Source organism: Aphis gossypii, chromosome 3 (genome assembly GCF_020184175.1).
Source record: "Aphis gossypii isolate Hap1 chromosome 3, ASM2018417v2, whole genome shotgun sequence".
Taxonomy (NCBI): Eukaryota; Metazoa; Arthropoda; class Insecta; order Hemiptera; family Aphididae; genus Aphis; species Aphis gossypii.
In genome coordinates, this window is record NC_065532.1 from 50376647 (window position 1) to 50400706 (window position 24060).

The 24060-nt window shown below is 25.9% G+C and overlaps 5 protein-coding genes across 5 annotated transcripts in view; 1 reads left to right on the top strand and 4 right to left on the bottom strand.

The window, feature by feature from the left end:
• Positions 1-3939: 3939 nt before the first annotated feature.
• On the bottom strand, positions 3940-6563 carry LOC114130396 (SET domain-containing protein SmydA-8-like). Its single transcript, XM_027995374.2, has 7 exons — positions 6301-6563; positions 5817-6244; positions 5480-5734; positions 5264-5417; positions 4979-5131; positions 4751-4919; positions 3940-4681 (listed from the first exon to the last, which is right to left on the bottom strand). The coding sequence occupies exons 1-7, from the start codon at positions 6472-6474 to the stop codon at positions 4410-4412; spliced, it is 1605 nt and encodes a 534-aa protein (XP_027851175.2). The 5' UTR covers positions 6475-6563; the 3' UTR covers positions 3940-4409.
• A 66-nt stretch (positions 6564-6629) lies between these two features.
• Positions 6630-10757, bottom strand: LOC114130397 (thioredoxin domain-containing protein 15). The gene is made up of 6 exons (XM_027995375.2): positions 10364-10757; positions 10152-10297; positions 9825-10085; positions 9035-9237; positions 8816-8946; positions 6630-6998 (listed from the first exon to the last, which is right to left on the bottom strand). Exons 1-6 carry the CDS (start codon positions 10413-10415, stop codon positions 6775-6777), a joined length of 1017 nt encoding a protein of 338 aa, XP_027851176.1. The 5' UTR covers positions 10416-10757; the 3' UTR covers positions 6630-6774.
• A 1866-nt stretch (positions 10758-12623) lies between these two features.
• On the bottom strand, positions 12624-15186 carry LOC114130403 (protein farnesyltransferase subunit beta). The gene is made up of 3 exons (XM_027995380.2): positions 14955-15186; positions 13996-14329; positions 12624-13933 (listed from the first exon to the last, which is right to left on the bottom strand). Exons 2-3 carry the CDS (start codon positions 14325-14327, stop codon positions 13069-13071), a joined length of 1197 nt encoding a protein of 398 aa, XP_027851181.1. The 5' UTR covers positions 14328-14329; positions 14955-15186; the 3' UTR covers positions 12624-13068.
• A 1183-nt stretch (positions 15187-16369) lies between these two features.
• Positions 16370-19584, top strand: LOC114130391 (GPI transamidase component PIG-T). Its single transcript, XM_027995369.2, has 2 exons — positions 16370-18269; positions 19441-19584. Exon 1 carries the CDS (start codon positions 16545-16547, stop codon positions 18267-18269), a length of 1725 nt encoding a protein of 574 aa, XP_027851170.2. The 5' UTR covers positions 16370-16544; the 3' UTR covers positions 19441-19584.
• A 2729-nt stretch (positions 19585-22313) lies between these two features.
• Positions 22314-24060, bottom strand: part of LOC114130386 (fat-like cadherin-related tumor suppressor homolog) — a 139149-nt gene continuing 137402 nt past the window's right edge. Inside the window, 1 exon segment of the mRNA XM_027995355.2 lies at positions 22314-24008. Within this exon segment, the coding sequence (XP_027851156.2) occupies positions 23836-24008 (173 nt within the window). The 3' untranslated portion in view covers positions 22314-23835.

Genomic DNA, 24060 nt, shown 5'->3' on the forward strand with positions numbered 1-24060 from the left:
GTATAATAATTTGAATCGTAATAACATTGTTAATACGTCATACGAATTAGTTTTTTGAATTATCATCATATTGGTGTTTTGTGCCGTTATTATATTCCTCTTTATTGTAATTATTAGTACCTATAATAGTAAGATTTGCTGATTTACTGAAATTTTCAGTAATCGCGGCCCATTTAGTTGAAATGGAAGTCATAATATAGTATTTAATGCATTTATACATCGTGTATTTCAACTTTCGAACTTTCCATCTCATTAGTTTTTTTAATACTTCTTCCGTTTTATTATTTAATTTACGTAATAAAAATTCATAACTTAATAATAATTGTACTTGTACGTAGTACGTTTATATCGTTTGTTTTGTTCCTAAAAAAAATTAAAATATTAGTATAGGCAGTTGAGAGAAGTAGGTACCTATAAGAAATGTTTTTAACTTACTTTATTAGCATAGGCACAGATCGCAGGGGGCTGCAGGTTATAAATAAAAGTTATAATTAGCCCCCCACAAACTATTAAAAACTCAATAATTTTGAAAATTGATTAGAGTACATTTTTTTTAGCATTCATATAATTCATATTTCATACACCTATATATGCATGTATTTATATAAAAATTAAAAATTAAAAATAATCACAATTAAAATATTTAAAAATATCGTGTATTTGTGTATATGTAGTTAGGTTATCCAAATTTGTATACTCTTACAAAAGTTGATATTGTAGTGCATTATATGTCATCTACGTGCAGTCATGATTTAATGGGCATTAGACATCACAGAACCTCTCCCCCCCCCCATAGGTTAGGTTAGTCCCCCCGGGACGAGCTTTCACCAGGCACGTAGCTAAGGGGTGGCCCGTCCACCCAAAATATTAACAGGCCATCCTGATGGCCACCTCATTATATTGCTGAAATACCAAAGGCTTAAATAATAGAGTGAAAAAAATTATAACATATTATACAATTTTTATTATATTTGTTTTTACTTATCATTACATAATTACGCTATGTTCTCACGATGATTACAAATATGAACATAACAGCCTTTAATATATAGCAACGGAAACAATTCGATTTTTGAATAGCACGATAAGAGATTATCAAAACTCGAAATAGAAATCGTTCACAGAATATACTCGTCGTATTAACATAGGATACAATACATCTAAATTAATTATTATAAAGTCGCATACTCACATGAACTCGTTTTCCTATTTCAATAATAATTCGGTATTTCCCACCACGGCATCATTGATTAGTGTGGGTCCACGATAATTATTATGCATAATATTATAGTAGATATCTATTTATAATCTATATTTTATAAAATATAAAACCGATCGCCGAAATTCCTACTATAATCAACTGTATAACAAATAATGCTATGCATATTTTTCATTACAATGATAGTAAAATCTTTGGACTTGGAAGTAGTAGATAAATTTGCTGTTAATCATAATAATCGTAAAATTATTTTAGTATAGATTATTTTTTAAATTTTATTTATTTTAACATAAATTTGATGAATATATTTATAACTCATATATATTATAGATAAGGTTTGTATAATATACAGATTACAGATGAATATTATGATCTAATTTGTTTGTTTATTCAAATTTAGAATCCTAAACATTGTACTAATTGTTACATTTAGAATCTATAATTATATTATTAACAATATAAACATAATTCTATTCGTGCTTGGGGGGAGGGTTAGAAATTTTTGCCACTCAAGAAAAATGTTGGCCATAATTAGGCTACCCTAATTATCTAATCTTAGTTACGTGCCTGGCTTTCACGGATAAAAGAAGTTGAATGTAGATTAAATCAGACTAATAGAGTATAGAGTTGGATGTGTTGATACTTGACAGAGATGAAGACGATGAAGTACTTTATATAGTACTTGTAATGTGGTTAGTGGTTACTAAGTGGCGAACGGTGACCTGTCTAAATCGGACATAGGTATTTGGTACTTCGGTATAGTTACTATAATAATCGCTCACTAACCTAACCTAACCCTCTTCAGTGTTGGGGTTACTAAGAAAACATTAATATTTAATACATGATAAAATACACGAAGTATTACGTATAATTAATATTATTATATAATATACAAATTCAGTCTTGTAAAGTAGGTATTTGAGTAAATGTATTTAAATACCGTTTAGGAGGTATTTACTATTTGTTTTTGAAAATCAAATACTTTTCAAAATTTAAACGAATTATTCGTCAGTGGTCAAATATTTTTTCACTCATAAACGGAATAAAAATGTTTAATAATATCTGTTGAATGTAACATCGCAGTTTTTAATTAGTAAATATAAAATTAATTTTGGCCAACCAAGTTGGTAGCTAGTATTTAGTAAAATGTAGATAAAACGAAAAAAAGTATTTAAATACCTACATATACCTACACACCAAATATATTTATTTGTTCTTAAATTCTTTTTCTTAAAAGTATTTGAAATACTTTCTGAATGGGCGAACCTATTTAAATAAAATTAAAGAAATATATAATATATGCCTGAAAATTTTGACAAATACATGAAAAAGCTATAATGAGAAAAAAACTCATATAAATTGAAATCGTATTGAATATTAACTATTGTGCAAAGAACACGTTAAAAATAAAAAGCCAGATGAATTATCAAATTATGAAGTTGTTGATTTCGATACTTTAAAAAATAAAAATGTGTAAAGTTCAAGTGTTTCGTACAATACGTTATAAACTGTTTATGATAATTTAAAATAGTTTTAAAGGTCCTTACACACAAGGCGAATAGTTCGCGCTTTTTTGGAATCTCCTCGATTTTTATTCGCTAGAACAAAGCTTACACACTATACAATTTTACGCGGTTAAAATTCGCGCCAAACCATCTTTTATTCGCGGAAACGTGCGTGAACATTCGTTCAGTGTGAATAGACCCACTCAAAATAACGTATTTAATTATAGGTAGCCGTTTTGGGCGAATGTTAGCTTAAAATTAAGCATGTGCGAACATTCGCGGACGACAGCGGATTTTATCCGCTCGCTTTACTTAGTGTGAATGGTCTAATTTAATATAAACTGTTTAATTTTTAAGCAAACGTTCGCGGCGATTTAAAATCGCGTCCGCGTGCGAACTATTCGCCTAGTGTGTAAGGACCTTAATACCTACTTACGTCTTACACCACATGTTTTAGATCCAAATGTTATGACATGTGTAAAATTTGGTACCAATTAGTCAAAAACTGGGTTTATAATTTGAATGACATGTACATCATATAAATATAACCAGACTATTGTCTTTATTAGATGATTGCAGTAGGATAATATGCATCATTTCTATTTTGCATCAATTGAAATATATTCAATTTTTTTTTTTTTTGCTAAAACCAATCCAACAGTTTTTTACGGTATAAACTTATAACTATGTACCCTTAACCTCTTACATAGGTAGTTAATAATTATAGGTATTTAAATACCTACCTAAAAGCTATGTGTTACTCAATTTCACATTTTTACATACTGAATAACTCTTAACCTAAATTATACAAAATATTTAGTACTTACCTATACAGAAAAATATATCCAATCATAACTATTCTATTACTTTTAACTATTAACAACCCTAAACATTATAAACAAAAAATATTCAATTTCTGTAAAATGAAACAAAATTCACTTGTGAACTATCCCATAGCGACCTATAGGCATTGTAATACAAAACTGCAAACTCTTCCCCAATGTAAGCAATCTATTGACATAAATTTTATTGAAAACGGTCTAGCACTTTTTAAGTGTATAGAGGACAAATAAAATGTAAACGTAATACAGACATCATTGCTATGATACAACTTACTATAAAAGAGTATTTATAACATTAAATTTTTCCATAGGTATTCATATTTCATAGTTTCATTAATTTTTCAAATATTGATAGAATTAATTATCTATAAAATATAGTTTAAACATTCTCAACATCTTTATTGAAAATTCTTTAACATACCTTTAATCAGACATTCAAGCATGCGTGAACCAATAACTATACTAAGTTATGTAATTGGTACGCATAATTTGTTTAAAATTCTTATAATTATTAGTTTGTAGTTTAGTTCAGTAGTTTGATAGGTATAGTATAATATTTAATATATCATACCTATAATGTTATGTTTAATTATCAGATTATCCCTGAAATAATTAAACAAATACATTTATTACTGTTGAACTATTTTTATTTTTAGTTATGTAGTTAACACAATTAGTTAAAGATGAATTACAATATCTAACAATAAATTATTATCCATGTATACTATGTGTGGATAATAATACTCAACTACAATTATTATTAGATGAATTTGTTACTGAAATCTATTTGTAGTTTTCTATAAATATCAGATAATTGTATAATTCATTTTTAATCTCATACAATTAAAAAGTAGTGCTACTAGGTTTGTAAGCTTGTAGTAACTTAAAACCTGGAGATCCTTCTGGTTCATTTTTAAGTATATCTAATGCTTTAGATAATAATACTTTAGCTTCATCACGCATTCCTTTACTTTCAGCTTTATTATCTGTCATTCTTACAGCTGATTCTAACAAGACCAAATGAAGTTCATATAATACCACTGAAGTATAAATGTTCAATCTTGTGTATAGTGGATCAATGATGTTTAGTACAAAAAACATATCTCTGCATAGTTCTACAAAATTACATTGATAACATTAATATCTTAAATGCTGAAATAATAATTTTTTTCTAGTATCCATACCAGATTTTCTTTTCAATAAATCGTCAGTTAGCATTGAATGTTTGTAACCCATTGAATGACCATACATCTGTATCAATGTATGTTTTACATTAAAACATAAGTAGTGATTTGAATGAACACGTTTTTCCAATTTTGAAAGAGCATTTTCTAGTGAGTTTATACTTGGATTCTAAAATAAATGAAAACATAATTATTGTTCTTATAAACAATTAATTCAGTAATATGTACTTGAAGAGCTTTATCAACAACATAATTTAACTCTGTTAAGATTGCATCAATTTTATCTGAAGAAACAGTTGTTGGACATCTATCACACTCCCATTTACTGGAATCATCTAAAGGATGTATTGGAGTAAGATTTCCTTTGCAAAAATCTTTTACCTATAAAATATCCAAACTTATTAAATATTGTATTAAATCTTTCAAATATTAAAATATATTTATACTATATTTAAGTTTTATACACTAATTCAAGCATATTAAAAGTAAGTAGACCTTAAATATAGAACTTACATTACATACAATAGTACTAAGATTAGTACCCAGTTCTGTAGCATCGGAACATCTTTTACATTTACATTTAAAATATTTTGTTGACAAAAGGTGAGCTCTTCTTTCTCGGGTTCCCCATAAAGCATTAGTGTACATAGTATTTATATGTTCACCTCTAATATTAATTAATTGATATTTATAAATATTTCACTATTTTAGTAATTTAAATGTTCTTACTTGACAATTTTACGAGCAGCATAAACATAAATACGTCCATATTTATCAAATGATATGCCAGTATTTGGTAAACAATTGTGTTCTAGTTTGCTAACAGTGGGATATATACCAGTTAACTCCAATCCAGCTACTTGAACATCTAACGAATTTACATCCAAAATACCACATATTTTATGAATTAGGTCTGATGAAACTTCAAATTCTCCTCCATTTAAATAATTATTTCTTAAATAATTATACACTGAATTAATCTCTCTAAAATAATATTAGTATTATTGAAATATGTTACTATACAAATCATAATTTATTAAAACCTATTAATTACTACAACACTTACTCATAAATTTCTGACTCAGGGCCTCTATATTCCATATGACTCTCTAATTCCATTAGACGATTCCATTTATTTTTATCCCTGAATTGTAACAAAAGGCATTTTAGAGGAGTTAAAGCGTCATACATATAATCATTATTTTTTGCAATTGTCTCAGCTCCTTTTTCTAGTACATTACATTCATCTTCATGAATGTTTGGATTTATTGACGAAATACATCCTGTGCCACAAATAGGCCACAAACACTTTTCACACAAAGATTCAACTGTAGACTTTGATCTTTTTAAATTTTGTAAACATTTAATGCATATTGGTTCTGAAGTTGGAAATTTAGGACCTATAACTAATGGTTCTTCTTGAATTATAATGTCGGTAGGATTAATAGTACGTTTAGCAATCAGATGGCGACCTAATATAGAATCTATTTGTAACTAAAAAATAAATAATAAATAGATTTTGTATTTAAATTACAATAATTTTTAATTACCTCATAAGATACACATTCATTTTTATGTTGTTTCCAATGATCTTTTTGATGTTTCTTTGAACAGTACACAACCAATGTGCATGCTGCACATTTACTATTAGCACTAACACCACAAACTGCACAATGACTATTAATTTCTAAATCTTTAGAATTTATTTGAACACACTTCGCCATATTTGATGTTAATACTTAATAGTTAATACTGTTTTATAAGAAATGTGTAACAAATATATCCCCTACCCAGCATTATAACACTATTATCTATTTTTGAAGATACTATAAATACACTAATCAAATGGTTCCCAAACTAGATAAATAACACTTGAAAATTGATATCATAAAAAGTATCATTTAATTTCAAATAACTTAAAATTATTTACATATACATTATTATTACTAATAAACATAAAATAGCAAAAGTAATTAAAAATAATAATAAAACAATAACACTGTATAGAAGATATTTACATAAATTTAATCTGCATGTTCATGCTGTGCTTCAGCTTCACGCCATATATTTTTTATGTCTTCAACAAATTTTCTCCAAAACTGCATAGTTCTAACATAAACTAGCATCCAGAATATAATAACAAACCATGCTAACCAAAGAGAATAATCATAATCACGGTTTCCATATCCAGGAACAGGTTTTACAAAATCTGTTACAGAAATTTCCACCTTTTCATTTGGAGTGAGATCTATATATATATATAAAAACATATACAAATCATATAAACAATACATAAATATTATATGCATAATACAAATTGTAACTAAAATAATACGTTTTATAATATATATTTATATGAAAAAATTTAAAAATTCTGATTATTTAATAGTTGCAATATGGTTTATGTAAATAATTGTATTATTATTTTTAACGTTAAGATAAATTATTTAATATTTAGACATGTATTTTTAATAATAGACAATAGATAATACATTTAACAAAAATAAACTATTCAACTAGGTACAATTTTTGACTCATGGATATACATATATATTTTAATAGTTTAGGTTAAGTTAAATTTAATACCTAACTTAGTTAAATTATATGTTATGGGAGAATAAAACATGTTTAATTAAAAGTTAAAGATTACTAAGTAATTGAATATGTTTATATTAATACTCTTATTAAAACTAAAAATTATAAAAGAAAATATCTTTTAATCTCAAAATAACATACTCAAACCTCAAACAGAACTATTGTTATTCGAAAATAAGATACCGCCAAAACTATTTGATTCAACCAACTATAAACAATATTATTGTTTATCACTGATAACATATAACAGGCAATTCGCTTTACAATTGATTTTTACTGTATTTTTGTAAACGATCACACCGTCAACTATAGTAACTATACCCATTCCCAGCTAGGTTAAACTTTTAAAAATACTATGCACCTTGCCGGTCTCTATGTCAACTCTAGAAAGAATATTCTCATGTTTGTAAAGATTTAAAACTTATCTAAGAAACACTATGACTGAAGTAAATCATAAGGTTATTACAGCCGTATTCCACTATTTTTCTTATATTATGATTATATTTTCTAAGACCATCTTAAATGACTAACATTGTTGGCCATTCATAAATAAATGCCTATTGATCTAGAAAGAGTTCTTGACATTTTGACTAAAAAATTGAGAAAAATCAATATTATAATTTGAATTAAACATAAAATGAATAATTAAAGTAAATAACTTAAACTGATTCATAAAATTGTTTTATAATTTAAATAAAAAGTACAATAAAAATGACTTGAAGTGATATTTGATATTACACAATTTTATTATTTTAATATTCATTATTATAATGTGGGAGTTGTGAGGCAAAACCTTTATGGCTTATTTTGTAACCATTTTTTCATCCCCCTCTATTGAAATATCCTGAGAACGCCTCTGATAGTACATAATTAACTGAAAATTGATTTTTCCTACTTCATGATTATAATTTGATTAAAATGTTTTTATTACATTTTTAAATTACCTATATCATCAACATTGCTCTAACTTTTGACCTTCCTACATTATGTGTTTATGTCCTTGATATTTGTTACCTATTTGAACCAAATTTTAGATGATAAGCTTTTGGTTTAAATAACAGTAATAATAATAATTGAGAATCATAGTAACTAAATGTTTGTAAGGCTGTTGGAGTTATGTTATTTTAAAGTTATAAGCCAATAAGTGAATGATTAGTTTATTTTATTAACGTCTAACAATATCCAATTTTTTTTATATATGTATTCATATTAAGCTTTTTTTCTAGATTATTTACTAAAATGTTTTTTGATTTTTAATTTAACTAACTATAATTATCGAAATAATTAAAAAAACAAATGTTTTAAATATTTTAAAACAATAAATTTAATCATAGAATTTGTTACTAATTAATAATTATATTATAGTTATTAAATATATATCATACAACATACATTTTTATAAAATATTTTATTTTTTATTTTAATAATAAAACTTAATATTTAATAATAAATAAAAATGTCCATGCATACCTGTATGTCTAATAACAAACTTCGTAAATTCATAAAGAGAATAATCAGAACCATTGTATTTGGCAATAGGTTTTCCATTATGAAATAAAACTAATGATGGCACTCCAGTTATACCATACATTGTGTTATATCTAAAATTGAAAAAAAAATGTGTAAAAATTTAAATTTTGGATTTGATAACTTTAATACTAAATATTAATATTTTTATAAATTATGTACCTTTGCTCAGATATAGCATTAAAAGCTACCATTTTAATCTGAGGAAATATTCTTGGAAGTACATTGAAGTGAGGTGCCGCTAAAGTACTGAATTGACATGATCTAGCATAAAATAACACTAATGAACAAACACCAGATTCACGGCGATTAGTTACTTCAGGATCAGATTTTAAGACATATCCAAGTCGTGATGAATTAACAACCTAAAGAAAAACTAAACAATTTATTCTGCCATTTAAACTACTATTATTGACTTAAAATAATAATTAATTTGTAATCAATACTTTAATAGGTAAATTTTAATTACAATATTAAATTAATAATACTTTTACAGTAGCAATTTTAATAATACTAATTAGGAATGACAACAATCTCATAAAAATTACAAAAATATATATGATCATAATGTTTTAGAAAAAAAAATTAACAGTGATTTATCTTTTCTTTTTCTGTAAAAATATTCAATGATAATTTTCTTAAAAAATTTGGATTTTAATTTTAATTTTGAATATTTTCAATTTGGTTTAATAATTCAATTAGATATTTATTTGTAAAGTATGTAAGTATCTTTTATATGTATTTTATTAATAAGTATTTGTAGCTATACTTAGTATTTTTTATCCAAGAACAGTAATAAGAAGACAAGTAATAAATTAAGTTTTCATCCTTTCACCATAAAAAAATAATAATTATAATTTCGGCTAAATGGATTTTAAAAAGATACCTACCAACAATATTTTATGATATTTGTATAAATTTTAATAATAGTATTAAATTTACAAAATATTACCTCAACAGAAATGTCTGTTTGATTTAAAGGTACCAGCGTAGTACAATTTACAATCCTCGAATTATTAGCAGTTGTAACATTGGCTAATGGTTCATTAATGGATGGTTGACTGGTATTTGTATTGTCAGTAACAATTTCAGCATAAATAACTGACGATAAAAATGTACTTAATTTAAATTCTTTTCCACCATTACTAGCAGTACTTGTAGTTAAATATGCTTGCATAGTTGGTAAGTAATTATGTTCTTCTTCCATTTTTTTCTAAATAATTTATTAGTAAAATTACATGATAATTTTTAGTCTAAATCTTGAAAATGAAAATCTTACCTGAAAGCTTTTTATGGCATTACTTATAGTCAGGATATCGGTAAAATCAGTTACTTGTGGTACAGTTGTAACATTTTTTGGAGAATCTGGTTGTTCCAATGGTCCAAATTTACTATCGTCAATATGTACATTTTCTTCAAATTCAGCTATAATATAATTTTAAACATTTATTAAATATAATAATATGATACCATACAATAATCTTGTCTTACCAAGTGCTAGTCCGCAAAAGGTTAAAAATAACAAAGTACATGGAAAGTACATTGTTTTATCCTTTTGATGACACACTCAATGAGCTATCCGTATGAACTAAAATTTATGTTATTGAAGAAATTATTAATATTTTATTTTTTGGAATCACATCAGACGACTGGAATAAGCAATCAGCTCAAAATTAAATTTTATACTTTAGTAGTTTAGTACATTATTAAAAATTTATAATTTTATAATAGACGTATACAAAATATTACAATATATTGAAGGTAATAAAATTAAAGGATATATTGTAATATATATAAATAAAATATTATAATACTATTAAATTATAGTGATTTACTGATTTATTCGGTTATTAAATAATAAATATTCCTGCTCCCTGAAGTCTATCTATCATTCTGTTTGATACATCACTTTTTGATACATGATTAGTGATAACTGATAAGGCTGATAAGTGTTTCTTTTTTTAATAACACAGATGTCTATCATATTATAATAATTCTATTTGTTTTTAGAAATTAGAACTATTGAGTGTTGATGGTTCATAGTTGATATACAAAATCACAAAAGATCTATAAAGACTTAAAGTATAAACTGTCAAAGCCAATTTTTAGTTTTATGTATAAACATATATATGTTTATGGTTTTATGACATCGATAATAAATTGAAAATCTCTTTTATCATTATCTATGTAAAAAAGACGTAGGGACCTAAGGAAAATGATTCGACTAGCTGAACGAAAATTAATTTTTCTCATAGATGGAGTTTCTTTTATAATAATATTAATTGATTACAATTTAAGCATGACCTTTAAAATATAATAAATATTAATTATGTAAGCAAAAGGGCATACAAAAATAAATAGATTCCTAAATAAATAAATTATTGTATTACTTTAAACTTAATTTGTATTATTAGGTTAAGTTATTATTATTTAATATACCTTCTTACTTTAAAATATTACATTTTACTTGATTATATGAGATTATGTATTATATTATGTAAGATTATATGAAAAAGTTTATTTACGAGTTTATAGTTTTAACACCATAGCAGTGGTTTACAACTAGGTATTCTTTCGTGTTTAAATCTATTATTGACAAAATTCTAAAAATAAATACAAATGCAAAATTAATAATATAAAGTTATAAGTAGGTAAACAAAAATTATTATAAGCAAATAAAATAACGACGGATTGTCATGGTCCAAGGATATTAATTAATATTTTATGTGCATATAATTTTAAATAGGTATTTTTTTTAAAATTGTGACAGCTTTATTTATAGACAATACCACGTTCTTTTATATAATTTAAAATTTTGAAAACTTACCTAATATAATAAATAATAATATTACTATTAAATATTAAAATATTTTAAAGTTTAAATACTTAATGATTTCTCTTATCAAAATCACTTTTTACTTTAATATTTAAATATTTAAAAAATATATTTATCAATTTGGCGTGTGTAATAAATAATTATGATCACATACTATAGATGATATTCTATTTCTATAATCTTTACTCTATATTATTTGACATTTGTTACGACTAAAATTAAAAATTTCATTAGTATTAAGTTATAAAAATAACAAAATATTTCTTTTCCTGAATTGTTTGAAATCTTATAAATTATAAATACCTACCTCCGATATTGTACCGTTTGTATCTACTATTTGAAGTAGTAAATATTAAATTAGTATTCATATGATTTTTTTTTTTTAAATTGTTCATAAATAAAAAGTTTAAATTACCTACTCAACAGTTGGGAGATTCATTTATAAACGTATACATACGTATAATGTAATCAAGTAAAAATTACAGGCAAAACTTAATGCTGACCGTTTCCATGCATTTTTAATTTTATGACATTTTACGGTTAAAAGATTGTCATGCTTTTATCAAAACTTAGGTTTAACATTCATCGGCATAACATATACATTCTACTTGACACTTGTATACATTTTTTAAAACCTAATTATTTATTGGGATAGAACTAGACGATTGGAAATACTTATTTCTATAGTCGTTGTTTATAATCAATACTACGATGAAAAAAACTATACCACTAATATTTCTATGTGACTATCCGTTTGTAAGTTACTTAGTTACAGCGATTTTGATATAATTATAATTATTTTTAAATTCAAATTTAATAAATTATATATACTGAAGTAACAACAATATTGCTGGTACTTTTTAACTAAAAAGACAACTATTTATAAACACAAAATATTTTTTTTTTTACAACAAATGCATTTAAATAGATAATATTTATTTTGATCAGCTACTTTTATTTCAAACATGCACATATTTACATTTAGTATTATTAATTTAAAATATAACCTCAATTTTGAAAATAAAATTTATTATATTTTTTTATTAATTGAAATGTTTACAAAAAAAAAAAAAAAATAATAATAATAATAATAAGAAAAATAAACAAAAATCATTAGTTAGGTACTGTGGAACCATTAATAATATTAACAATTTGATTCACAATGAAATATTAATAATTACAATATTGTTATTTAAGTCAACAAAAATTTAATTAAATAATTAATGAATGTATTTGCTCGGAGTTTGTAATTAATAAACATAAATATGTTACAACTAGTCTTAATTTGAACTTCATAAAACAGGTTTCTCAAGATTTAATTGAATCAGTTGTGTATGTACAGTATGTATTGTAATCATACTTAAAAATAATTTATTGGTTCTGTCATACTAAAATATTGTAGAGCTTTCTGCAAACAAGATTCTTCAATGTTATAAATAGGATTATTTTTGTTCAAAATGTTTTCAGGTTTACCTATAACACAACTACTGTCGTCAACTGCATGTTGAGCTATAGATAGGCCACTAAGAACGTAGCAAGTATGGTATACATCAGGTGGTTTTCCAGGCTTATCAATAAGGCCCCCACTATATCTATTTTGACAACATATAAGTACATATTCTTGGAGAGCTTGATAATCATACATTGACCACATTGGACGTTGAGTTTCAGATTCTAAAAGTTCTGATATTATTGGAAAAATAGCAGCTTGCCAAAAAGAATAGCAACCATCCACAAGCTTATTTGTTCGCCCTTGGAAACCACCTTCAAATGACATCTGTTTATTAGCTACCCATCGAAGAAGTGATTTTGTGTCACACATATGAATAGATTTAAGTAATAATAAAGCTGAAAATCCACAAAATGTATATCCTCCATGAGCTTCCACTCCAGGGACTCCACCAAAGCCTCCTTCATATGTCTGACATCTGATCACCCATTGCGCACTTGATTCAAACAAACTATCTGTATATATGTTGGTCAAGCGTGCTACGGTTGCTGAACAATACACAGCACGAACATCACATTCACCATATTTGTGCATTCTAAATGAACCATTGGGCAAACGAAGAGATATCAAAAATTTATATAAATTCTCTCTATTTATCACTGCATATGCTTCTTCCGTACCAATTAAACATAAAGCACAGACAGCAGCATATGTAGGAGCCAAGTGTGGCATTTGATTTGGTCCACCACAAAACCCGCCAGTTTCATGTTGACACCTAAAAATTTAAGTTAACATATATTATTAAAGCTCCTGTTAAAATAAATTGTAATTGCATACTTTGATAAGAATGAAACAACATTAGATTTCTCTGAAACTGATAATTTACAGTTTAAGAGTGCGAGTGATTGACATAGCCAGTAGCATAGCCATGGTCGGCTGGAGTCCAAACATTCATAGTTTTCTGGTAGTGTAAACATATGATTTTTTATATAATTTATATGATTTTGTTTGTAAAAAATTGGGACTTCTGGATCACATTTTGCTTTGGAACAAAATAATTCAAATAGTTTTTCAATTTTTTTTTCAACTTCATTTTGACTCTCTGAAGTGTTTGTTTCTACTGATTCATTATCTAGTTTATGTCTTGTTACTGCTAAATATTTTTTCATTTCTGAAACAAATTAATCAACTGTAAAATGTGTATACGTTATACCAGCTATGTTTGTTGGTTAACACAAATCATTAATAAACTAATTACAACTATATAAATAAAATATTATTTTTTTTTTAATATTACTAAGAAATTATACACACAAATCAGTGATGTAGACTTGTGTCTATGTTTATCAATTAAATAGAAAAAAACTTATTAATTGCTATTAAAATAGCCAATTTGTTATGTATATTAATATTATGAAGAAATTATTTACCTTTTCTACGTTTAACATTAGGTTCATAGTAGTTTAGAATTAAAAATTGGTTATTTTCAATTTATATTTTTCTTCTGATATACTAATTGTTAAATGTTTGAAGTAAAATACATACATCTAATTTATATACCTTTTTGTCTACTAAGCATTTTTTACTTTTATAAGTAATACACACAAAATATATTCAATCTATATTAAATTAATACCATAAGCAAAATAGGTATGTGATAAGTGAATAAAAAGCAATAGAAGTGATGAAAGAAACTATCTTTAGATGACAATATGACACATTTTCTATTATATATGTTAAAATTCTATTATTTATAAATTTATAATTTAGGTATTAAATAAAATTAGTCTGCTTACTGTTTAAGTGTTTTCATATAAAACAATGAGTAGTGTTCGTCTCACATAAAATTAAATAATAAGCTTCCTTTGTTTACAAACAAAAAAAAAACACAATTCTGGTCATATTTACTGTAAAATCTCAACACAATGTATAAGAGTTAGTAATTAAATTTTAGATCATAATGATCATTGATCACATTATATTATTATATTATGATTTATGATCTAATGATTTAACTAAATTCATATTATCTAATTCACATTTTATAATTTTGTTATCTATTATAGTTTTATCTAGATGGAAGTGTGTATATCACGGTTATAGATACTAGACAGTATATATCGGCATAATATTGTATGAGGGAACAATAATTGGTTAAACAAATGAGTAAAAGGACTATACAACTAGAACAAAATATTTTTTTTTTATTGTGTGAAAATAAAGTGTTTTAAAAAAGGATAATTTTGGTGGTTTAAAAATTGTTGTCAGGCAATAATTTTATTGCTTCCATGTTTAAAATACATAAGCCGCGTTTTTCGCGTGACGTCATAAAATCACCGTCCGACAAAAATGTTTGTGTGGTATTTATTTTGCATGAATAAAATAACTATAGAGGAAAATTAATTTAAGGTATAAATTACAATTACTCAAGTACATTTAAAAAATGTTAAACATTGCTTTAAATGATCATATTATTTTTATAGAATTAAAAATTGTTTCAGGGTAGTTTATAGAAAAGATAAAAACTATTAATATATAAAATAGCAAATATTTATTAAATAATAATATTATACACTGTTATTTAAAGTAATAATAAATATTGCATTTTAATAACTCGATAATTAATATTTGACTACATAGTTGATTAATATTTTAAATATAAATATCTGTGTGTAATTTTCATGTCACCCTTGTGGTGTGGCATCAGTGTTTCCGTGTAGTGTGCACTAGTGTAGTTAAATGGAAAACTATTAGCATGACTAAATAATTATTTAATTATCTAGTAAAATAATTTAGTTAAATAAACAAATTTAGTTTATTAAATAATAACTTATTTAGTAAAATGGCTATTTATTTTAGTTTGGACATACAACATAAGTTGTTATGTTGGTAACGCAAATTTTAAATTTCCAGAAAATTAATGTTGGTATACCTATTGGTCGAGTTTTGAATGTTTTGATCCAACCCCAACGCTTTATGGCTAAAGTACCCGATGCGGCGTTTAAAAACGTGTAACGACTGTAACCAGTGTAACCGTCTATAGTTACTACTTGCAAGTCTTTACTTAATTTACCGAGTGTATGAGTGCACTATTAGTTTAAGTTCGTTTAGTTTTTCAATCCGTGGACAGTTATTTCACCATAATTGGTTCGAGCCCCAACGGTGTCGTTAGATTTCACGCACAAACGGTAATATTCAATTTTTCGTTTATCTATCACAATGTTGTATTATCATTATCATTGTTTACTAACACAATCTATCCAAACACTAACTCAAAACTGAGTTAAACGCCTTTCGTCGGCCGGTTATTATTATTATTATTTTTTGGTTTCGTGGTATCTACGTAAATATTTTTTGTATCGTATATCTTTATAATACAGTATTACATGGTGTTGGTGTATAAAATGAGCACCAAAAGCCTATGGCTTTTGTTCATATTTATTGGTTCTTCGTATTCAGAGACTTATAGTGAAGAATTGTTCATCAAGCCTTTGGCCACCGGCTACGTGTATTCGTTTTTTCAGTTCACAGTCATTCGCGAAGACGACTCTTTTAAGCATTCCACTTTGTTCCCACACTCGCTGGGAGATATAATCGATAGATTTCACGTAGCAGAACTTAACGTCGACCTTACGTCCGGCCTATGGAAACACAAGTCCTGGGGTTATCCGGCCGTCGACGCCCCATCAGGCGCCGAGATATCTGCTCGTTTCCACAATGACACACAGGACATAGACAAACACTGGTATGGCCTAACAAACGCGTTGTCTGGTTTGCTGTGTACGTCGTTGAATTTTATCAACAGTGCTAATAGCTATGAGTCATCTGCTGACAGGGTTTATAGATATTCAAATTTACCCCGCGAAAATGTTTGTACTGAAAATTTAACGCCGTGGAAAAAACTGTTACCCTGCGATTCTACTCGTGGCTTATCGAGCTTGTTAAACTCTGGCCGAGTACACAATGCCAACTATCATTCCTTGGGAATACATTTCAGGCCGTTGTGTAATGCAGGGAAATGTAAATATGAACTACGCCAAACTGTTTCTCTAGTATATGATTCAATATTTATAAGTTTCAACAACAACTATGATTGGTCTCTTCGCAAGATGTTTGGTACTGGACTATTCAAGACATGTCCCTTGGCAGATTACAGTAAAATCTATTTAGATACATCATCAAATAGTAGTGTTCCTTATTTGATTTCTCAAGAACCAGACTATGTTTTGAAAAACAATATTGCTGTTTATAATCTAAATGGCATATTTCATTTATCTGCTATAGTGCCTAGACCTAAAATAGTTGTGTCTGAATTACGGCCATTGCTGTACACAGACAGATTTATCACTGGATTTGGACAAGAATATGGAGGGCTAGTTACTCGTATATACAATGATCATAAATCACCAATAATTGCCACTGTCATTGAGAATATTCCATGGTTCTTACCAATTTATTATCATACATTAAAAGTTACCAGCAATGGTATTCGTATCATCCCTAAAGCTTTAATTTATAAACCTGGAAAAGGAAGAGTACGAATTTACTATTTAGAAATAGTTTTAGAGCTTGCACCTCGTTCAGTCACAGAAATATCTGTTCAGTTTGACTATGTATTCTTGAAGTGGCAAGAATATCCACCAGATGCTAATCACGGCTTCTACATTGGCTCAGCTATTGTGAAAGCGACAATTCCAAGAAATGCTACTTCTTTAACTTTTGATAAATCATTGATAATAGACAATCTAAATTCAACTGGAGACGATTATTTAATTTGTTTGAAAACAGAAAATTTCATAATTACACTACCAACACCTGATTTCAGTATGCCTTACAATGTCATATGTTTAGCTTGTACTGTAGTAGCATTAGCATTTGGCCCAATTCACAATATTACTACTAAAAGACTGAAATTGACTACAGCTAAGTATGTGCCTGGATTAGCATCTGTTGCACAGAAATTGTATGTATTGATGGAAACTATATTTATGTTAAAATCAAAGAAAACAGGAAAACCAACACCAGTTAAAGTATTTACTCCTGAAGAGTTGAGTTACCACCCTACGTTAGGTCATGTTTCTGAAGAATTCATGAAAAACAAAGGGAATTAGGTATAAAGTATCATAATTATTTAACTTGTTTTTTTTGTAATTATTAGATATTTGATTTAATGAAAGAAATGTTACGTTACCAAATTTTTTTGTTGTGTACATTTTAAATCTAATAAATTACTTAATAAAATAATTTAGGTATTCTATTTAATTATTTATACTTCTGACATTTTTTTTTGTTGTATGTATATATGTTTGCAAATAAAATATTGTCTCTATTTCATTAAATAACTCAATATATATGTTTTTATTTGTGTAAATTTAATTTATTTATTTTTATTTATACCTAAGTATAATATAATATAACAATTTATGATTCGACATTATAATTAATCATATTAATGCTAGTTTTAAAATTTACCTTTTTTGTTGTACTTTTATGTCTTTCATTTATATACGTTTTATTTATTAATATTCGTTCTTTATATTTTTGGCAGATTTCAGTAGGTATGTATTTTAAAAGCCATGATACAATTCTATTGTGATATCTAAAACAGTGGTTTTTACCTATTAATTAATAAGATATTAATTATGTACATAAATACATCATTTTACTTATTTTGATAATGCTAATAAAAAAATAATTAAATAATCATAGAGTTTGTATTTTATGAAGTTCCAAGTCAGTTGTCAAAGTAAAGATGTTTAATCAATAATATTGATTCAGTCGTTTAAGAAACTTGTTTTGTCTTGAACATAAGAATCACAATTTATCAGATTTAGATTTTTCATATTATCTGATTTATAAATTTCAAAATAATTCTACTTTTCTAACATTAAAAATAGTTTTTAAGTGCAGTACAAATCTTAAGAAGTAAGAGATTGTATTAGTTCAGGATATTTTTAGACCAGATATTAGAGGGTTTGGGTGGGAAGGATGTTAGTTGAAAAATCTTTATAGTGCGTTTTAGGTTCTTCGTGAATAGCTTTAAATTTTACGTCAGAGTGGAGAGTAAAACTAGAAACATATGATGGGGCATTGGTGATGAAAATGTAAATAAAATTATAAGAAAATGCCAAGAACATTTTTTTAATCTCATAATTTAGTTGTTAGACTTGAATGTAATATTTAGTTGTTCCAAACTATTACGGATAGTAGTAATATATTATTTTTTTTATGTAGTTTTGAGTAAATATTCTAAAGTTTTGTTTCTTATTTTGTGTGTTTTAGTTTATTTATACCATTAAAAAATGGCATCTCTTGAAAAATTGATGTTGGACAAAATTCTTTTGAAGATGAAAAGGTTTAACATGAATGAGCTTCAACAACTATGTAAAATCTTACATCTGAACCTGGATTGGAAAGATATTATCAACTTAGTATCTGAATGCCGTATGCGTTTAAGTGTTGCAAATGTTGTGTCAGTAATACATCAGCATTTAAAAGATAGTGAATCTATCGAAGAAACTTATCATCGAGTGATGTTAGTGGACACTATATTCCATCAAAATAGTCAGTGGTGGACAGTGACCATTGATAAAGCTAATAAACAGTTGTTAGACAAAGAAATAATTAGAAATAATATTGAAGCTATGTTAAACAAATTAAATATTAAATCAATTACATATGTTATGAAATGTAATAAATTGTTTTGGGTGTTAATAGATATCAATGAAACAAAAAGAAAACAAACTGCTATAAAACTAAACAATTTATATTTTTTCACTATAGCTCCAGGAAAAGTGTTTCATGTGTTTTATAAACCTCAAAACATTGAAAATCGACTGTTGAAAATTGTCATAAAATCAGTCGGAGCCAGTAAATATAAGCCATACTCACTGTCTGGCAAACATCTACAGTCAATGGTAAATTTGTTAGAAGATAAGAATAGAAATAATGAAAAAAATACAAAAGTGCCAATATTAGCTAACAATCACAAAGAGGAAGATGTCCAAGAGTATGTTCAACAACTATTTGGGGAAAAATGTCGGGTGCTTAACCAGTTTACAATAAACGTGGAGAGTGATTTGTCAGTGTTCAGCAATAACAGTCCAGCCGGTAAGATGTGCAGAACTAATGTGGTTTTGAAGGGAGATAGTGTAATTGATGGCGTAAAGGACATGATGTTGTCGGGTATATTGCAACCACCATATCCAGATTGGGCAACTAGACTACCTGTATTGGGTAAAAATTGTGTAAATATTAATATACGCCCTTAAATAATATATAATTTTAAGTTTTAATTGTTTTTAAACGTTTTATTCAGTTAATATATTTGTAATTTTTTATTTATTTATTTTTAATTTGATTTGATTTATCTAAACATTTGATAACCTTGGAAGTTTAAAATGACTCTATTATTTAAAACCATATTAACTTTATTTTTTATATTTTTGCTTATTATTTATCATTATGTATTAATAAAAAACAAATGTATTCCATATTATGTACTACATATTGAACAGAATACTAAGTAGGACAACAAATATTTATAGTTATTAATTTATTGTACATTAACATAATGAATGAATAATAATGGTAATAAAATAATATACTATAATATGTATTCATATATATACTTTATTATTATCAGTTAGATTAATTTAATTGTCCTTTATTTTCTATTTAATACAAAGTTAAAAATTGTCTCTATTTTCTACTATTAATGAATTTTAATAAGGTAGAAGTTGCAGGTTAATATATTTATTAATGAATGTTTAAATCAATTTTTATACAGTTTTATGGACAAACTTGTGATAAATATTTTAATAGTTTTTTCATAATAACATATAATAGAGAATCAAACTGTTTTAAGATACTTAAGATGGGTATTGATGACCATTAAAATAAATATAAATTACTAAAAACTTCCTTTGTCAGGTTCATGGGTTAAGTCTGAGTTCCTATAGAAATAAAAATTGTTATCATATAGTAAGATATAGTTGTTATTTTGGAAAATGTATTGTTGTTGATCTAATTAAAAACTCCTATGTTTTTAAAGCTTATAAACTAATTTGATCAATGTAAAATACCAAAATGAAAATATAAGATTTGATTGAAAAGTAATACCGAGACCAACCATGGACAGTCTCAACTTTTGGTATAGGAAAATTATCAATTTAAAAAATAAAGTTTATTTTATTTTCTTGCCTAATGACGTTGTAAAACATTTAGAAACACCAAGACTTATTAGATTATTTAAATCATATTGAAAAATATAACAATCCCTTATTTAACAATTATGTGATAGAGTTTAAGGTCACCAGCTAAATGATGAAATTTGCAGGTTTTTGAACAAAAACCAATATCCTTTAGGAATACTAAAAACAACCAAAATGAGAATCTACATTGGTATCGGCAACTTGGAAGATGAATGACTAATAACTTGTTGAAAATGGTCTGTCAAATAGGATTTAAGCCCGTATCTAATAATACCAATTTTTTCTAATTTACTTAGCTGTAAGGATTTTAAAGTATACTGATTCAAATGCTTTGTGGAAGTCAGTATAAACTATAAATATCAACCTGAAGGTTGTTTTAAATACTTTAGGGTTTTAACTTTCAATATAATATCTTGAGTAAAAACAAAACAACTTTGTTTTAGTAGAAAACAATTTTTCGTGTTATTTTCTAAATTCAAGCAATAATAAGTTAAAACACTTAATTTTTTTAAATGTTGGTTTTAATTAAATTATTAGTTAATTTGCCGATTTTTTTTTATTGATTGAAATAATAATATACATAATAGTTTTTAAAGATAACATATCTATTTTACATCTTCTCATTTAAGCTATGCTTAAACTGGATATAGATCACGGTCGTACATACGTCCGTGGTTATTACCCATCAACACGAATTTAGTATTATTTATAATAAATATTTATAGTTATGAATTTGAATGTGGTATTTACTTTGTTAATAGGTCAATTCTCTCTAATTAACAGCAAACAATTGATGCGTTCTTGTTGAACACAAAATTTACTATGTTGAATATATGTCAGTAAGATGAAAACAACAAGTGTGAGGGTAGTGTCATATCAATTTAAATTGTAAAATATCAGGAAAGGAGAAAAAAAATGCAAGGCATTTAAATGACCAGAGAATTAAACAATTATTTTCGTTATTTATTAATCAAGTCATACTTTGTTTATTACAAAAATAATCTATACATTTGTCCATAAAAAAATATAATATTTACGAAACTTATAATATAAATGTATAACTCAAATCCTAACGTAACAATAGATCAACTATAAATATATATATATACATACAAACACACACACACATAAGTCATTAGTATTACATGTAATATGCATTTGATAATATTTAGACTGAAAAAAAAAACACATTTTGCACTTAAATCATAAAGCTGTTTTCAAATATTTTGATTTTTTTCTAAAATGTGCATTCTTATTTCTTTTATATTTTTTGTTTAGATTGTGTCACATTATAAAAACAATTTTAAGTAGATGTATAGTATGACGTGTGTGTGTGTGTGTGTGTGTGTGTATTGTATTAGTATACATTAATATTATATATTAATATAAATATATAATATTAAATATGTTATTCATACGGTTTAGTAATTCGATATTTTTTTAATATTTAGAAAAATAATGTATTATATTATATTACATAAAATTATAAATGAGAAAAAAAAAATAGTTAGGCACTTTTGGTGGAGAGGTCGTGAAAAATAATATTAATTGTTAAATTATTTACAATTTATTGTTACAAAAAAAAAAAAATAATAATAATAATAGTAATAATAAAAAAAAAATGTGGTTGTTTTACAATTATTAACAGGACACAACAACTAAAAACTAAATAGGATTTTTTTCTTATTGGAATGGCACAGTGTCGTGGAACTTAAATATAAAACTTTCGACATAATTTAATATTATTATTTTTTTCCATTTTAATGAACACAATATATTATTGAATATTAATAAAAAAAAAAAAAAAAAAAAAATCAGTTACAAGAACAAAAATAATTACATTTATTGCCTGATGCTTCGTTCAGTCATTTATAAATGGGGAAAAATACAATAAATGTACAACATTTTAATAAACCTTTTACACAAAGTATAAAATAAAAGTACGACCGACCTATTAGTAGCACCAGATATATTAGCACTGGTTAAGTAATTATTAATTATTCATTAGGACTAGGTGGATTATAATAGGAGTACATACAGTCTGTATCCAATGGCTGTTAGATAATGATAAACACAGGCGGCGGATATGGTAAGAGATCATTTTTCCAAAGGGAAATGAAATATATTAAAAATAATGATTTATAAAATATTTTTATGCACTGGACAATGGTTGTTATTTTTAGCTCTTCAGTTCTACGGGCAAAATTATAACTAAGTAAAAAATATTTAGAAAAAAAGTTGTCAAACTATCACAGAAGTACATTTTTTTTTTACATATGTAAATAGTTAAACATTAAGAAAAGCATTCAGTCTTCCCATACTAAATGGGTCAAAATAATAATAAATAATATTAATTCTATACAAAATGAACATAAAAACAACAAAAATTGTCAATACCTAAGTTAGTAATTAACTTTATGGACGATAATCGTCTAATGGAATGTTCTATAATGATTATGTACCCTCATACAGCAGTAGACATGGGCATGTCTGGATCATCAATCTCACATACATTAGTGGAAAGCTCACTCTGACTTGGATATCGTTGTGGAAAACCATATGTAACTACATCATCATCTTCGCTACGGTATGATAAGTATAACTCTTCGTCGAGTGTTTCTAAATCTCTGGCTGGATCTATTGGGTGATCATAAATAAATAAATAAATAAATAAATAAAGAGTTTAAGA

What these genes read in the sequence shown, in the direction of transcription:
- LOC114130403 (XM_027995380.2), bottom strand. Translation starts at nt 14,327, where the DNA reads ATGAAAAAATATTTAGCAGTAACAAGACATAAACTAGATAATGAATCA. An exon ending in GTTGTTTCATTCTTATCAAA is followed by an intron (nt 13,934 to 13,995) that starts GTATGCAATTAC and finishes TTAAATTTTTAG; the next exon opens with GTGTCAACATGAAACTGGCG.
- LOC114130397 (XM_027995375.2), bottom strand. Translation starts at nt 10,415, where the DNA reads ATGTACTTTCCATGTACTTTGTTATTTTTAACCTTTTGCGGACTAGCA. An exon ending in ATGCCATAAAAAGCTTTCAG is followed by an intron (nt 10,086 to 10,151) that starts GTAAGATTTTCA and finishes TAAATTATTTAG; the next exon opens with AAAAAAATGGAAGAAGAACA. An exon ending in GTTTGTTATTAGACATACAG is followed by an intron (nt 6,999 to 8,815) that starts GTATGCATGGAC and finishes ATATATATATAG; the next exon opens with ATCTCACTCCAAATGAAAAG.
- LOC114130396 (XM_027995374.2), bottom strand. Translation starts at nt 6,474, where the DNA reads ATGGCGAAGTGTGTTCAAATAAATTCTAAAGATTTAGAAATTAATAGT. An exon ending in GCTGCTCGTAAAATTGTCAA is followed by an intron (nt 5,418 to 5,479) that starts GTAAGAACATTT and finishes AATTAATATTAG; the next exon opens with AGGTGAACATATAAATACTA. An exon ending in TTGTTGATAAAGCTCTTCAA is followed by an intron (nt 4,920 to 4,978) that starts GTACATATTACT and finishes CATTTATTTTAG; the next exon opens with AATCCAAGTATAAACTCACT.
- LOC114130391 (XM_027995369.2), top strand. Translation starts at nt 16,545, where the DNA reads ATGGTGTTGGTGTATAAAATGAGCACCAAAAGCCTATGGCTTTTGTTC.